This window comes from Geospiza fortis, unplaced genomic scaffold (genome assembly GCF_000277835.1).
Source record: "Geospiza fortis unplaced genomic scaffold, GeoFor_1.0 scaffold66, whole genome shotgun sequence".
Classification (NCBI taxonomy): Eukaryota; Metazoa; Chordata; class Aves; order Passeriformes; family Thraupidae; genus Geospiza; species Geospiza fortis.
In genome coordinates this window covers 8,011,388-8,028,084 of record NW_005054312.1, presented here as the reverse complement: position 1 = coordinate 8,028,084, position 16,697 = coordinate 8,011,388, and the positions used below count along the sequence as shown (strand labels likewise).

Below are 16,697 nucleotides of genomic sequence, written 5' to 3'. Positions count from 1 at the left end.
CTTACCTTTTTTATTACTTGGGAATGCAACGAATATTAGAGGAGGAGTCATGTGTGCTCTGCTGAATGCACTCATGGCTAGACAAAGAACATATGAACTCTTCTGATATGTAAAGATGTGTCAAGCCTAATAGATAGCATTATGGTCAGGATAATATTTCAGTGATTGGTTAAAAAATATTTGTGGGCTTCTTTTGTTAGGAAACAGAACTTGATACTATTTTTCATTTTGATCCTTCCTGTTGAAAGGGTCCTTTGATAGAAGGATGAAATCAGTTAAAAGATATAAGAACTGCAGATGCAGATATTTGCATGATTTTGAGGTATATCATGGTAGAGCATAGTCAGGTTAGGCATTCTTTAAGTCTAGGTTTTCTCCGGTGCGTAGCTATACAATATTTGAGATTTGGGTATATAATATCAGTTATGCTTGTTTAGACTTGTTGCATACACGTAACTGTAGATGGCAATGTTCTGTATTCTTGTTAAAAATGTTTAATGGTTAAAAAAAATCACAGGAATGCCAGGTCTCCTTGGTGTGTAATTTTGAGTGTTTGTGTTGGAGACTGTCTTTTATCTTCTATTTTTGGATTATTGGAATATAAGAAACTAAACAGAAATTAAATGTCTTCATGTCACAATAGAAAGTCCTGTTTTATTGAGTACATTTTTTTTCTTGTAGTGTTTCTTTTGATCGGGTTTCAGACATCAACTTTACCCTCAATACAAATGAAAGTGTAAGTATGTGTTCCAGTATTATCAGAAAAATTACTGTTTTTTAAGCTTTGGCATGACCTCAGAGTTTTGGCAATGGTTATATTTATTCCTTTTATGTGGAAATCACTGGAAAATAATTACCCTGCTTTATTCTCGTATCGTGAGATTTGCTAAGTGGAAGACACTGTTGTTCTTTCTGACCAGTATTAAGCAGAATTGCTTCTAATTTGTATAACTGGGTTTAAGATTGGGTTTAGACCTGATTTGTGCATATTGTGCACTGGTGTTTTATGAGTAGAAGCTATTTAAATCTTCAGTGAGATTGTAGTGATAGGAAAGTAAGGACAGAGTCACTGAACCTCAATATTATTTGTTGGTTGAGCTAAAAGGACCCCCACTACAGAAAATAAAGCCTGGAGTACTTTGTGCTCTGGTTATCTGGAAAGTTCTTTGGGGTCACTCCCACATCCCATTTGTAAACATGGTGGAAACTCCTAAGTGTTCTTTGGTCCACTCAGCTTGTTACGAGCCAAGTAAAACAAGCAGCACTGTATATTTTCTTGACAAGCTTTAAATTAAAACATTCTGGTTTTCTGCTGCTTTTAGAGAAATGCTTAAAATTCTCTTCGGAATAGTCATGTATTTTCAAGATGTTTACTAATGTAATATGGATTTTATACTTCTGCTGTATTTAGGGCAATATAGCCTTGTTTGAGGCATGCTGTAAGGAGCGGATACAGCAGTTTGATGATGGTGGCTCTGATGAAGAAGACATTTGGGAAGAAAAACATATTGCATTTGCACCGGAGTCGCAGAGGCGTTCCAGGTGAGAAGGGTGTTTCTCATCCAGATAGCAGTGTAGTGAGCCTGCTGTAATACACCTGTCCTCTGGTTCAGTCTGTCTGTTAGTGCAGACCGTCCAGCATAACTAGGTATTTCCATTCTGTGGAGAAATGAGTGGACATGTGGCGCTAGTGATTTGTTTTCCAGCCATAATTTGCAGAAGGTGCACTTTGGCTTTCATAGCTTGTTGGTTTTGGTATTTTTCCCTGCTGTATATTCTTTCCTTCTGCTTTTAAACTGGCCTGGCTGTTCTTGCTTTGGACAAGGCAGCCCAGCTCCACACCTCTATTAGACCTTGCTGTCCTCACTACAGTACCAGTATGGCTGTGAACAAAGGAAAATGCATTGAGTGGAAGGAGCATCTAGGCCCCAAAACTCAGGGCTGCGCAGCCTCGCTCAATACCTACTGAAAGCCTCTTCATGTGATCAAGTGAAAAATCTTAAACCTTGTTTCTTTGAGAGAGGAATGAGGGGAGTACTAAGAGCTAAAAATTATACCTCAAGTACTCTGTTAGAAATAATTGTAATTTACTCTAGCCTGCAACTCTGCAGTATTTTATTGTGCCCAGGGTGTTACACTTAATCCAGAATGTAGACTCTCTCTTTGTATTGTAGCTCGGGCAGTACAGACAGTGAAGAAAGTACAGATTCTGAAGAAGAGGATGGAACTAAACAAGACTTGTTCGAATCCCACACCAATACAGAGGACAAAATGGAAGTAGACTTAAATGAACGTACGTAGCTTTTTTCTGGTGCTTTGGGTTATAGGAAATTGTGAGATCTAGCAGCCTGATTCTGTAGGACTTTCCTTGTTGACTGCTTTTATTCCAACTGTCTTAGTCTTTCCCACTTGCCACAGAGCATGCACATATTGAGAAGTTTGAATTCCTTACATGTCTTAAATTACTTACTCTCTTTAAAATTCATATTTCTACTCTTCAAGAGTTAAAAAAGGAGGAGTAGTCAGAAAGGGGAGGATTAAATGCTCGTTTATTGAGTGCCTACAAAAACTTGATATGTTACTATCCAAACCCAAAAGATGGTATTTTTACTGGAAGCCTTTCAGACCAGCTTTTTGTCTAACAGTGTTCTTTTAGAAGACTTCCCCTCTGAAGATCAGTGAACTTGCATTGTTCTGGTTTCAAATGTGAGTGAAAGATACAAATCAGGAGACTCTTTATGTGGAATCTTAACTGATGTAATAGGTTGAAAAGTTTTCACGTTCAAGTCAGACTAAACTGGCTTTTGTTAAACTGGCAATGTCTGTAGGTAAAAGCCCTGTGTTTATCTAGACTGTAAGGAATTAAATTAGAAGGAAAAGTTAAGGGTTTTCTTTTCTTTTGTCAGATTGGTGTCGTTGGCATCTGTGTGTCAAACAAGTTTTGATCCATGTGGGTCTCCTCCCATATCTGCCTGGGTTGGAATTTCTAATTGCTAGTCAGAGCTTCCTTTTCAGCCTGTTTTTTTGTATGTAAGTGTTAATGAAAAACATGTTTCCCTTGGGTAGGTGAAGTTTTTTGAATTGACCTATCCTAAATTAGATGCTATTCACAGTTGCTCCAAATTTACAGTATCAATAAATATTTTAAGTTGTAAAAAGCCTTAAACTTTTCTGAAATTTAGCAGTGGTCTTAGTGCATGAGAAATTATTTGAAGAAATTGAAAAAGGGATAAAAACTTTTGTGGTTTTCATTATTATAGAAATTAGTTTGAAAAATGCTAACAAATATTGAGGTTAATTTAAAGGATAAAGCAGGATTGTACTTGTGATTGAATATGTTTTATTAGTTTTGTTTTCAGATAAACTTTTTTTTTTTTAGCAGAGTACTCTGAATTACTGATCTTAAAATTCTGCCCTACTAGCAGAATTTTTATTTTAGGGAATACATTAATTTTTTAACAGGATGTACGGGATTTTTCTGCATGTGCTTTCAAGTCTAGTTATGAATCTTGCTTCTCTTTATGAAATGTACATAGAGGGAATCAGTGTTAGGCATATGTGCACTCATATCCTTTATAGAAATTTGTTCCTAATGACCCTGGTGATGGTTTTTCAGCACCTAACTGGTCAGCGAACTTTGATGTACCCATGGAGACTGCACATGGTGCCAGTCTGGATTCTGTTGGCTCTGCTGTATGGAGTACTGAAGCACCTGTGCCAGCTAAAGAAACTGGCTGGGCTTCCTTTTCTGACTTCACATCCTCTTTGAGGTAAGAATGTCAGTTATTCAGGGTGAGTTTGGTTTTCTTGGGGTGTCCTTCTCTGCACAAGCCTGTTTTGCTGGTGTATGTAAAGGGTCTGAAGAGTGTTGTGTGTTCCAGCAGCATGTATCTGTGTGATCTCCCTTTCCAGGTTGGGTGGGTACTAGTGTTTTGGCTTTTTTAAATTTCATACTGTTATGCAGCTGTGATAAATAGGTCAGGTAGTTCTGCATGATTTTGAGAACACACAAGATAATGCTGTTCTTTTTTTGGATTGAACTCTACACTCTAGTGAAGTCTTGTGTATGTACCTAATTACATAGATGTAAATTTTGAGTTGCCAAATTTTGGCAGTCAGGAACTAATTCCTTCTCATATTGGAAGACTTTGCTTTTATACACTTGGGCATTAAAACAGCTCAGATATAAAAGTACGATTTTTTTTTCCAACATAAAATTGTGTTGTTTCATGATTGAGGCAGGTAAATTGATAATCAAATTAAGGACCTAGAAAATGAAGACTTGAAGTTGCCACATTACTGGATAGAAGATACATTCTGTAAATGGTGACATGTTTTTCCAGTGGCCAAATCTTGTCATCTGAGTTCCTTTAAAATGAAAAACTTGTAGCTGTACTGTATATAAAATTAAGTAGTGAAATCACTTTTGTAGTGTTTCATGACTGCACTGGCAGTTTCAACAGAGAGCTATCAAATTGGAAAAATTCATTTAGCAGAACAGTAAAAAATATTTGGAAACATTGCAAGGAGCTGGTGATTACCTGTATGCCTTAGTTACCAGGGACATGTCCACTAGTAGTTGTAATGTAACAAAATCAAGTGAAAATGAGATTACCATCTAACACCCTCAGCTCAGTTCTGGTGCATTTTGCATTACTAAACTTCTATTTAGCATGTCTTTCCAGCACTCTTAGAACAAACTTGCTTAATTCAGTTTCAGTATAGTTCTAGGCCTTACAGCTTTCATAGAGAACTAATACTGCCTTAAGAACACTTCATTTTGCTACTCAGAGATATTTCTGAAGTTTTTTTTATTTTATTTGAAGCTCAAAAGACTCCTTAAGAAGCAATTCTCCTGTGGAAATGGAAACAAATACAGATCCAGGTGATCCATTGAGTGCAAATGCAACTACTCATACAACACAGCTAGAGAGTAAGTAAACTGCACTGCATTTCCAAATGCTAATGGCTTGATCATAGGAGTTGCTCATAAGAAAAATCTCCATGGACTTCAAAATTTAGACTCCTCTCTAGCTCTGCTGCTGTTCTGATGGTTATTAAAAGTGACTTTTCAAACAATTTATAAACTATTTAAATTAGTTTCCAATTTAAAACAAGAGCCAGTGTTACTGATCCCGCTAAAAAGTTTGCACATCATGGACAGAAAAGCATTACAAAGAAACAAAGTTTGTAAGTTTGTTCTGATAGAGAATCTTCTCACTTGTGTCAGCATTTAGCTGAGCTGATGCCCAAAAAGAATGGTAGCCTCCAGTCTTGATCTGTCTGGCAATAGGCCAGTAACCTCAGTGTGTTCAAATTTCTCCTTCCTGCTCATTCCTTTCTAAAGCCACCTTCACTGTGCATGCCCTAATGGTTTGTTCTATGTGTATGAGGTGGTAAAAGGACAAAAATATTTTGATGAGCTTTTTTTGTATTTATTATTACCAGAGAGAGCAAGAAGTGCAGGTGAGAAGTCCAGGCACACTGAACATCCCAAAGATTTGTCAGTACTCAGAAGCTTAAAGTCAAATTTGTGCTGTGTAGACTTGTCATGAATTTGACTGTACAGAAAAATAATTGGTCACCATAATCCTACTAAGGCCTTGTTTAGGCAAAACTGTTGCAGTAACCACTGTCAGTCAAAACTAAAAAAGCTACAGCTGTGGCTTTTCCTTAAACCATCTGTAAGTAATACTCATGCTCTCTGTGCAGGACTTGCAGAAAGGAAGAATTCAAGAAGTGTGCAAAGCTGCAAAAATACCGTTCTTGATATATTGGCTTATGTGCTTGTACATGAAATAGAAACATAACCAGCCATATACTAAATTGCTTCTATTTCTACTTGCAGCCCCCGGAAGTGTTGCTATGGAGGCCAGCTCAGATGGAGAGGATGATGTGGAAAATGCAGACAAGGTAACCGAGACAGTCATGAATGGCAGCATGAAGGAGACACTGAGCCTAACTGTAGATGCTAAAACTGAAACTGCTGTTTTCAAAAGGTAAGGATGCCTGTTTATTGTCTTCCCACCATGTAAATAGAACTCTGTTGATGGAAAACTGTATCATCAAAGAGAGTTTAAGTGATAATTCCTGAGGCATACTAGAAACCTTTCAAAGTAATTGTTTTGAAATTTGACTTCTAGTTAGTTATAACATGTGACTTTACTTATCAAGCCTTAGTTTCAGTGCAAGGTTATTAGCAGAGGACTGACTCAGTTTGTCCCTGATGCACATTATTGTGCGTTTTTCACGTACAGTTCTTTTAACATTGCACATCAAAACTAAGCTTTTAAAATTTTGCACAGAATTCTTAGATTTGGATTGGAGTTGCATTCTTCTCATCCAGGAGGATGGAAGGCAGAAGTTGAAGGCCAGCCAGGCACTGCTTTTGAGTGTAGCTCATCAGACACTTGGGGTGATCGCTGTTGGTGGTATGCACAATGGTGTTAAATCTCTTCTGGACTACAGGTGGCACATGGAATTCTAGAATAACTGGAAGAACAACTTCTTAATTTTGCTGTCTTCTGATACAAAGATTCAGGAATAAGTGTCTTGCAACATGGTCAAATTGAATATTATATCAACACTGAGATCCTTTTATGAGAATAAAGCACATTTCAGTGTTGTCTACTCCATCCCATCTATGAAGATATTGTGATCTCAGATTAATGATCAAGTGCTTTTTGTTTAGTATCAAGAATTTATGTAGTGAAACAGAGGCTACAAACAGTAAAAAATGCAAAAATTTTGCTTTTATTGAAGCTGATGTGTTCTGGCTCCACCCTGATGTTGACAAATTGGAACACACTGCTAGAGCATTTCAACATGCAGCCCTCTTCTTGTTCTTCTAGAACTTTCTAGTACCTGTCCTTATTCTAGTTTTAAATACTAAAAAGAAATTGTCAGTATGTCTTGGAAATTGCTTAAAGAAAAGAACCCTGAGTCAATTCCAGTATAAGAAACTTTTCCATGTTACTCTTACACTGCCTGTTGTTTAAATTAATTTACTTCATTAAAAGTAGTGGGAGATAATTCCTGAACTATCCAAAATGAACAGACCTTGCAAACCAAACAGCTTTCCACCACTCTTGATTCCATCCTTTTGGTTATCTGAGTGATTTAACTTCTGATGGTTTTTCAGCACAGAGGAGAGAGAATTTGTGACTGCACAGTGCTTCTAAATGAAATGGCAGTGATACAGGAGTGAACTACAGCACTTTAGAGAGGTGTTGGGACTCCGTGCACATCGATGTCACATGAAGCCATCCATAGTGCATTGCTGATGTAGTAAATTATGTGTCTGCTCTCCAGTTTGTTGTCTTTTGCACAATGCTTTTACGTGGTCTTCACTCTTAGATGTTCGCAAATTTGGTTTAGTTATCCATTGTGTCTTTAAACTTCTCCTTAAACTAGTTTAGCTCACGTGCACTTTCAGGTTGTGTGACTTGTGATACTGGTGCAAAAACTAACATGAGGAGGCAGCATCTGGTGACAGTTCCTGCCTCCCTTCATGGCATTACCTGCTAGAACTGCAGTTAAAAGGACATAGAGGTGCGAAGGGAGGCAATATCATAGAATTGCCCCAGTCAGAAGGGATCTTGAAAGTTTATCTGGTCCAATCTTTTATGGGAAACAGAGCCCAGATGAGATTACCAGGCACTCTGGCTTATTGTACGTTGAAAACTTCTTGGATCTTGATTTGGAAGGTAAATGTCAAAGGAAGATACAAGGGGGGCTCAAAGATGAGGTCTTAAATGTAGAGACTGTTCTACTCTGATAGACATGTGCAGCTTCATAGTGAGTCAATGCTCAAGTGGCATTTTTTAAAGCCAACTTGCTGGGAAAAGGTCTGAAGTAAGGGACAGTTAGAGCAGTAAGGGGAAGTCCTACTTTGACCTGTTTGCCTTTCAAAGTGGATGCTTCCAGACTCCAGCTTTATCTAGGTTTCTGTCAATAGAAAATCGATGGTGTTAAAGTCAACATAGAGGAGATTTATAAGTGCTGTAGTTAATTTGTGGAAAGCTGCAAAGGACAAAAATTAATGTAATTTCTGAACTTAGTTCAGAGTGGAGAACATGTAGGAAGAATGCCAGCAGAGATTGCCTCTTAAAAAATTTTAAAAAACTATGACATCACTTTTGATGGTGATGGTGACAAGTATTTTATTTGGAAGGAATGCAAAGAGTATCAAGGCAAATGAGATGGGGAGATTAGATGGGGAAAACTTGATGAGAGATTGCAATGCAAAAGACAGTATTTTTGCAGGCTCTGCAGGATAGAAGGAGAAAAGAGAAGGATTCATTGAAATTTAAAGGATCCATGGAAAGGAGAACTGTGAGAATAGGAAGAAAACCAGCAGAGGAGATTGGCACTTCTTGAATAAATAGATTTGTTGCTACAGAGGTATAAGATTGATGTTTGTCTACTTCAGAGCTACTTTATAACTATCTCTTGCAGGTATATATGCTCAAATTTGTACTTTAGTTTGCTCATAATGGTGTGATTGAGGTGGAAGAGGGTGGAATAGTGAGGCAGAAAAGTTTGGGTTTAGAGGCAAACCAGAAGATTTGTTCACTAATGACTTTTGAGGCTGCCTGGTTACATGGTACTGTCTTATATAGTGTGAGTGTACAGCTTTTTCACTGAACTTTGTTTGTTTTTGTCTACAAGAGGAAATTTGTGAAGTAGATTGGGCTGCAGTCTTTGTACCCCATAAACCATCCATAGTATTCACTGTGGAGTTACTAGAGAGTTTATTATGTAAGACAGTGATGAGTTAATGATTTTGCTGGTATGTTTCATGGACAGACTTTATTAAAGCCGGTTTCTGAGGGAATCTTGAATTTCTTTTATACTTTCTTCCATTTTTGCGTTCTTCTGGCTTCAGAGTGTTGAAATCCTATCGGTATGTATAGTAAAGGCTCGTGATTATTACCATTTCAGGCATCACATACATTCCTTTTTTCCTTTCTGATCTTATTTGCAATCACTGTGTTTCCTGCCCTTTTATCCAGTCAAGTTTTAATGGATGTAAGCACCAGTGCATCATTAGGTGTTTGTGAAGTCTAGAGCCGTGTGCTTGATCTTCATATTGCAACCATAACTTAAAATCCATTTGCATGTGAAATATGGACCCGTCTCAGTTTTCTCCTGTTGCCTGAAATTCCCTATAAATAAACTTCAAATACATTAAATAATGACTTGCTTTTGTTCTGTTTTGTTTTTTAAGTGAGGAAGGAAAATTGACTACCTCGCAGGATCCTTCTTGTAAATATGTAGTAGAAGAGAATACAGAGGTTGCAGAAGAGGTCCCTTCAGGTCTTCAGCCTACTAACAGCAGTCCAGAACAGAGGTAACTGTATTCAAGGATGCTTTCAATTCTCTAAATAGCAGTTTGTGTGCTTTTCTAACAGGATTGATCTAAAGACATTGAGTTTAGCTCAGTCTAAAAATGTGCTTGCTTTTATTTTATCAAATTCTCACAGGTTGAATTTTCAATTGTTTCTAAGACTCTTGAGTCATCAAAGGTGTATTTTTTTGCAGGGAGTTGTAAATATCCCCATTCTGTTCTGTGACGATGTTACCAAGTTAGAATAGTGAATTGATGCACAGAACTCTACTGTGTGTTCTGATTGTACTCTAGATAGATTAAAAAGATATAAGCATGTTTGACAAATTTAGATTCTGTTTTTCAAGACTTACTTATGAGCCAGTATTTAACTAGCTCCTTTCTTCTAACTTCCTGCTCTGCATAAATCTCAAACTTGATCAAGAAGGGGATTCTAATTAGAAAAAACATCCCTGTATACTTAAAGTGGGAAACCCAAAAACTCGTTCACAGTGTCTCCTAGAGATGCTGTCTTTATCAAGACAAGAGTATTTTTTAAAATGTTGGTAAGCATTATATTGTAGGGGAAAAACCTAGCACCCAGGGACTATCTTTTCAGTAAAGATGCTTGTCTGAACCAACAGAGGGTTCTCAGAGCTAGCAGTTTGCTAGATTGCCTTTAAGTTGTGGGAAATCTCAAGGAACTCCTTTCACTGAATCCTGCTGGCTTCAGCAGAGCTCAGAACTTTCTCTAAAGGTGGCTGTTGCAGTAGATCCTCATAAGCACAGGATTAATACCAGATAAACCTAATGGTGCTTTTTGGGGCTTCCACTAGTATGTATGACTAGTGGAAGGAGTCCCCTAGGTAGGTCTCTGGCTGGTGGCTAGCAGGAGTAATCTCTACTAGGAGCCCTGTTCTGTCATGGGCTTCTTTCCTGGACAGTTAATAAGTGGGTGATGGTTGTGCAGACTGTCACACTTCCTGTCCATGCAGCATTTGTTTCTTACCTTCCAGGTTTCTCTAAAAAGTGTTTGCTTTTGTCTAGTGCTGTCTGTCTTTTCTCTAATGTATACATATGTTTTTTAAGAAGTGTTTTTAGAGCTTAGCAGCCAAAGACTTAGCTAGGGGGCTTCTGCTGGTCATGTGCATGTAGAGCACGGACCCCAGAGTGGTTTCTCTGTGATGTCCACCATCAGAGAACAGGAGTTACAGGTAACTTTCCTCATCTGTAGTTTCAAGCAGTATTTGCATTCTTTTAGAGAATCTTCAAATGTATTCCACAGACTTGCTCTGAATGGAAGTTGAGATTTTTTTTGCCTCTGTTGCTTGCATATTTTTGAAGTCCTCATGCATTGGTTTGATCTCTTTGTGCCAGTCCAGAGCAACTAAGCCCATGTTTACACTAAACTTTTATCTAGAAATGTATATACTGTTACTGTTTTCACTCTTATAGGTTTGCTCTCCATTTTCCTCCATACTTCATGAACATTTCATCCTAATGGATTGACATTCAAAGTATTTGTGAAAGACTCTTTGTAGATTAGATTGATAACTAAAGGAATTTTTTAAGATGCTGTTGTTTTTTCCTGTTGTGTCTTAGTTGCTGGCTTTCCAGTGTAACCTTAAATACTCCTAGTATCACATTTTGCCTCAGAATAAGATTTGGATAAGTATCAGAAGTGTGCTCCTTAATAGTAATTCTGAATACCACATCTCTGGAGATCGCTTATTAGATCAGTTAATGAAGACCACACATTCTTCAGTGGTGTGCTCAGTTAATTGAGTGCTATGCCTAATTAGAAATTAAGGACTCCAGAAATGCTGGACTGCAGAAGATAATTGGGATGAGCATGTTATTAGCACGTTTCCTTCCTTCACTTCATGGGTTTTGCTGTACAGGATCCAGGGTTCTTACTTTTTGGTTTGGTTTTTATTGCACCTACTTGAATTTGCTTTGATCTTTTTTGTATGCTTACATCTCTTTTTTTGGCCTCTTAGGACTGATCAGCACACCCATTTAGGAGAGGCATCTGTTAATGGCCCTGTATGATACGTGATGTCTACTGCCTTGGCTGAAGAGAAAGAACTGATGTCCAGGTGTTTGAGTATTTCTTGAGGATATCATCTAGACCCTGTTGAAGCCAGTCACTGCTGCACTAATTTCGCAAGGAATCAGGACCAGCAACATTTATATTCTAGATTTTAAGACATTGTACAGAAATTCATAAGTGTAAAAATATTGCACATTGAGAAATACCAATAATTTTTGCGTATGTTTATATTGTATTGTTCTAAATAATGGGGGGCCTGTGAAATAAGATCCTGCTACCCATGTAATGATGACAGTAGTGTTACTATAGTTAAAATGGCTGTAAGAATAGTTTTATAAAAAAGTGAATACAAAAATCTAATGTATTTGAGACATAACTATTTGACGATTAGTGTGACCAAAGTATTTAGCAGTTTTCTTACATTTTTCACCTTGTAAAAAAGAAAAAGAAAATTCATGTTTTTTCTGAAACTGAAATGCCCTATAAATGTTATTTTGGTTGGTTTAGCTTACAAAAGTGATTTAAATAAGAATTTTTTGGTGTTCAACATTTTACAACAGGTTTTTTAATTGGTAATTGTTTTCTGTATTGTTCTAAACAGATCAAAAAATGTAAGTCTATTGGTAGAGATTTTAAGTATTTATTGCAACAGCTTAGTTGACAAATTGATGTTACTGTAAAGCCATATGTTCTGTTAAGTCTAGTATTGAAACAATACCTTCCAGGTGAAACACTAGAATATTTGGAGTGCACATGGCTTGTTGTGTTTAAGTGGTTCACCTGCCTTTAAACAGTTCACCAAGATTTAGTTTAATACCAAGCATTATACAACGGAACATTTCAGAACAATCTGCGTATTTAAAACGCTATAATCCTTTTAGACAAGTCAAGTAAAAGAAATGCTCATGCTGCTAATGTAATTACAGTACCTGCATTTTAAAAGTAAATAGTGTTTTTAATACAAATTTTGGCAGCAGAGCATGTTAATTGGTAATTTCACTGTACTGATCTGTGTGAGGCTTTCATTTGTATGTTCTGAACCAGTTTTTTCACAGCTGGTTTGTGTATATATATAGTGATTATGGAAACTAATTCTGTGTAATTTATAATTTTCTATGTCAGTGTAAAACTCCAACAGCCTTCTCAAACAAACAGAAGCAATATACTGTATATTGCCACATTGTCTGGTGAAAGGGTTAAAATACTTCTGCACTTTTAGACGCAAAACCATTTTTGTTTCTGTAATAGTCATATTCATTTATTTTTTACATCATTTGTTTTCCTGACCAGTATTTAAACCCAAAAGGATATTCTAAACAATGGCCAATGATTTATTTTAGAAGGCGTCCCAAACAACGTGCCTAAACATTACATTGCATACAGAAATAAAAAACCCACATGTATGTCACTGCCCTTATTGCTTTCTCTTTTGCATTTTTGGCAAGGTTCAGTGCACTTGTCCTGGGAAGTTTTTGCAAAGTGATCAGTTGTGTGAAAATGAAGGGGTAAAACCACAATATCATAAGTAGAATTGGTAACTATAATTGCCCTTTTATTTGTACTTTATAAATTATGGAATCCAGTCAGTTTCTAAGTTTTCTTTATCAGTTCAGAATTACTTTCAGATCAGCTTGACCAAAACCATTTTGTGTTAGCTTTAAGGTTGGCAGCTGTCCTCTTGTCACTTTGATCTGTCACCAAGCAAGCAGCTTTGGAAAGAAAACTGCTCATTTTGACACATGAATTGGAGTCAAGTAGAAGTTCCAAATTCAGGCAAACAGCAAGTTGGTTTGCATAAGTTGGTGCTTGTAAGGAGAAAAACTTCTATCCTTTCCAGTGGAACTGTTTGTCCCTTGCTAAAAAGTTGATTTATTTAGCTCTGTAGCCATGAAAACTGGAGAACACAGGAGGTGAATTTGCATCTGGGCCCTGTTGCCTTCAGTTCAGCAGTCTTGTACTTGTCCTTCTGTTCACAAACTGTCATATCAGTCCACTGTTCTGAGGACGTGTAGGGTGTGTTTTACCCACTCACTGTATTACTTGCACAAGGAATCCAGAACTTGAAAGCATTGTAGGTGTGTTTGGGGAGGGGAGAGAGGGTCTGTGGGTGGGTGTAAACACACCTCTTCTGCCATCCTTCGTCAACACTGCTGCTGATCTGCTGCTCACATAGCCTTACAAAGGTTTGAACATACTGCAAGCATCCTGAATGGCTGTTACCCAGCCTGTTTAATCAGATTGGACTTGCATGCAATGGAATTTGAGTCTTCTGTAAGAAAAGGTACTTTAATGCATTTGCAGCATGGACTGAAGTCTAATACCTTTGTACAGGTTTGAATTCCTACAGTGTTTTTAGCAGCAATTAGGATGAAATGAGCTTGCTTTGAGAGGCTTGTCCACTGCCACATCCCACAGTGCTCTTTGAAATGGCTAAAGGCTCAGTCACTTGAAACTGAGGAATAATGATGTTGGTTTATGTCAATGGGCAGTGGATTTACCCCTTAGGATATCTCTGGAAAAGGATTTTTACTCAAGCAAGAGTATGTTTCAAAAGTGGCTAGACCAGTAATATCTGTAGTAGCTCATTACCTCTTCCCATCTGGCAGAGTGCATGAATCATGCCTTCTTGACCAGTGAAACCATTAGTTTTAAGTGTAAGCCCTGAATTAGTTTTATAGCAAGATTGTTCCATTTAAGTAAAAGCATAAGTCATCATCTTGACTAACATTACTATTAATTCACTGAAAAGATAACAGGACAGTGGAAACAATCTCATTATGTCGTTGTACATGGAATCCCGTGTGACCATGCTCTTGAGTGAAGTCTACATTTTTGCACCTATTAAACCTTGTATCTACCTCTTGAAAACAGTGACTTCTGTGTTGTCATCTGCATACTTCTGTGGAAACTTACAGTGTCATTCATTCTTTGTGTGAAATCCATTGAGCAGACCTGTGAGGAAGATGAATCAGATTCTTACTGTCATTTATTATAAGCTTACTTTTCGGTTTAAATTTTAAAGCATTAATTTGCTTGGAGGTTTTGTTTTCTGGCATATGTCTCATACAGTTATATCAGGAAGTACTTACTGTATACAACTGGCTCTATTAATAGACTTAATCACCTCTGACTGTCTCAGAAGAAATAGTGCTTTCTCTAGTGTAGTGTAAGTGCTTTGAGTTTCATTATGAAAGTGTCTGTACTGTTTTCCAAACCAGGATGGAAAATGGCTGTTATTGTGGCAGCAAAATGTCCTTTATTGGTAAAGGTTTTAACATCTGTATTTTAGCTTCTGCATCTTACTTGCTAGCAAGGTAAGGATTTGGCATCTTCCTATTCCATTATTGTTTGAGTATGTAAGGTTACAGCATGAAAGGAGATTAAGGTAATAAAATGGAAATAAAAATATTCTTACTGTAAAGATAGATTCATTTTTCTGTCTCCTTTAGATAGGACAGTTCATGACATTTTTTGGACTTGCTCAGACTTCTGTTACTTGTTTCAAATTGTGATTTGCCCTGTGTTTAGTCTTGGTTAATGACTTGGATGTAATCACACTTCTAACGATATCCAAGGGAAATCTGTGTACTTCTTACTCTGCTGCCACAAGCTCAAGCACGGAGACCCAAATTTACCTTGTGTTTTGCTCATAGCATCTTTCAGAACTTCTCTTTTAGATGAGTATGGGCTTAGTGTTTGCCTATTTTTTGTTGGAGAGGGGAACTTTTTCTGTATTTGTCTTCTCTAAGTCACTAAGTACCTTGCAAAATGAGGGGGGATTCCCTTAAGCTTTCTGGCCATAGCTTAAATACTGTAATTCTGATTCTTGGGCCTCATTCTGGATTTGAGTTGTGTATGGTGTGGGTGCTTTCCTGTGATTTGTGTTTTTTGTCTTAATCATGATTCTGAAGACTATGATCTTGCGATACAGCCATCCAGACTAAGAAAGCTGCACCTTGCCTAGCTGTGGTTGTGTAGATTTTGGTGCTCATGTCCCATGAGATAGAATGCTTGCCCATTTGCACAGAGAAAGTTTATCTGGTTGTCTCACTACTTTGATCTGTAGCTGATATTTAGGTAAATGGATGTTTGGTTCTCAAGGATCTAATAGACATCATTTTTTCAGATGGAACCTGGACCTGTTAGGAATCAGTTAGGTCTGCTTTTAAACTTCACAATATGCCACACTTATGTCTTTCTTACCTGGGAATGGTTCTTCTGTTCTCCTTATCTACACCAATTATCTGTCAGAGGTTGTCACAGTTTCACCTTGGGTAATGCACTAGCCTGCCTCTTTTGCAAGAGCACTGAAACTGACTGCAGATGATGCAAATAAAAGCTGCTTTTCCTTACACCAAACAATTGAATGTTTGGGAAATCCCTCTGCTATTTTTTCAAATGAAAAAAAAATGCTGACTGTCTTTCACTGATTCTCATATCAGACAAGATTGCTAAACTAAGCTCAGACTGCTAAAACTCAAGTGACCTTGTTTCTGTTGTTGGGAGTTCTCCAAAGCACCTTTCCTCCTATATCTTCAATGAAACGCTTGTTAATGCTCTACTTGTTAAGATGGGTTGTTTTTGTTTAGTCACTGCTAAACCTACAGTTCTGAGATGTGCTTACAGATGAGAAGTGCTCTACTTTGGAGTGAGCCATGGAGGACTGTGCATATTGACAGACAAGGTAGTAACAAAGACTTGTGAGATATTCGTGGGACTGTGGGGCCCTGTTGTTTCTCTTTAGTCCCTTCAGAATAAAATAGCTTGAAAAGATAAAAGGGCTGACAAAATGTGCCACTTTTTAATGCTAGTACTTTGCTTGTCTAGTTTGAACTACTTCAAAGACAAATCTCTGAACTTGGAAAGTGGTGGGTGACTTCCTGGTAAGTAAATTGTTTCAAGCTTTAGTTACACCATTCACGTGGAATTCACACTTATTTTTATGTACAAGCACTGAAGATAATTTTTAACTGAACTATTTAAATAAATCTCTCTAGATTCACACCTGTGTGCATGCACATCAGTATGTAGGACACATTCTCGTAACATGGCTGGTGCAGTGCTCATGGTGCATTTCCAGAGTGTGCAGAACTGTAGAATACCAGAAAGAATGAAGTGCACAGGTTCCAGCCCATTTTAAAGCATTTCAGGCTTGTGTCTGCATGGGTAGACATTGTCAGTGGTCTCTGGCCAGCCTGAAGGTCTCTTGATGGGAGGAGGAGCTGATGCCTCTGGTGTCAGGCAAGCCTCACTTTTGTCAGATGATTTCTCTGATGCTCTATTAGTCCAGCTACTTGATATATTTGAGCCTGTGGT

General features: G+C 37.6%; 1 protein-coding gene across 8 annotated transcripts in view; it reads left to right on the top strand.

Moving 5' to 3' along the window:
- Positions 1 to 14,251, top strand: part of PPP6R3 (protein phosphatase 6 regulatory subunit 3) — a 38,482-nt gene extending 24,231 nt beyond the window's left edge. For 4 of the 8 annotated variants that reach the window (XM_031055828.1, XM_031055829.1, XM_005419494.3 and 1 more), the window contains exons 16-24: positions 682 to 736; positions 1,412 to 1,542; positions 2,175 to 2,293; positions 3,617 to 3,770; positions 4,827 to 4,933; positions 5,849 to 5,999; positions 8,888 to 8,905; positions 9,230 to 9,352; positions 11,329 to 14,251. In XM_031055828.1, coding sequence (XP_030911688.1) covers positions 682 to 736; positions 1,412 to 1,542; positions 2,175 to 2,293; positions 3,617 to 3,770; positions 4,827 to 4,933; positions 5,849 to 5,999; positions 8,888 to 8,905; positions 9,230 to 9,352; positions 11,329 to 11,380 — 910 coding nt within the window. In that variant the 3' untranslated portion in view covers positions 11,381 to 14,251. The remainder of the gene's footprint in view (positions 1 to 681; positions 737 to 1,411; positions 1,543 to 2,174; positions 2,294 to 3,616; positions 3,771 to 4,826; positions 4,934 to 5,848; positions 6,000 to 8,887; positions 8,906 to 9,229; positions 9,353 to 11,328) is intronic. The other 4 variants (XM_005419496.3, XM_031055832.1, XM_014306390.2 and 1 more) reach the window with 2 other exon arrangements.
- The last annotated feature ends 2,446 nt before the right edge of the window (positions 14,252 to 16,697 follow it).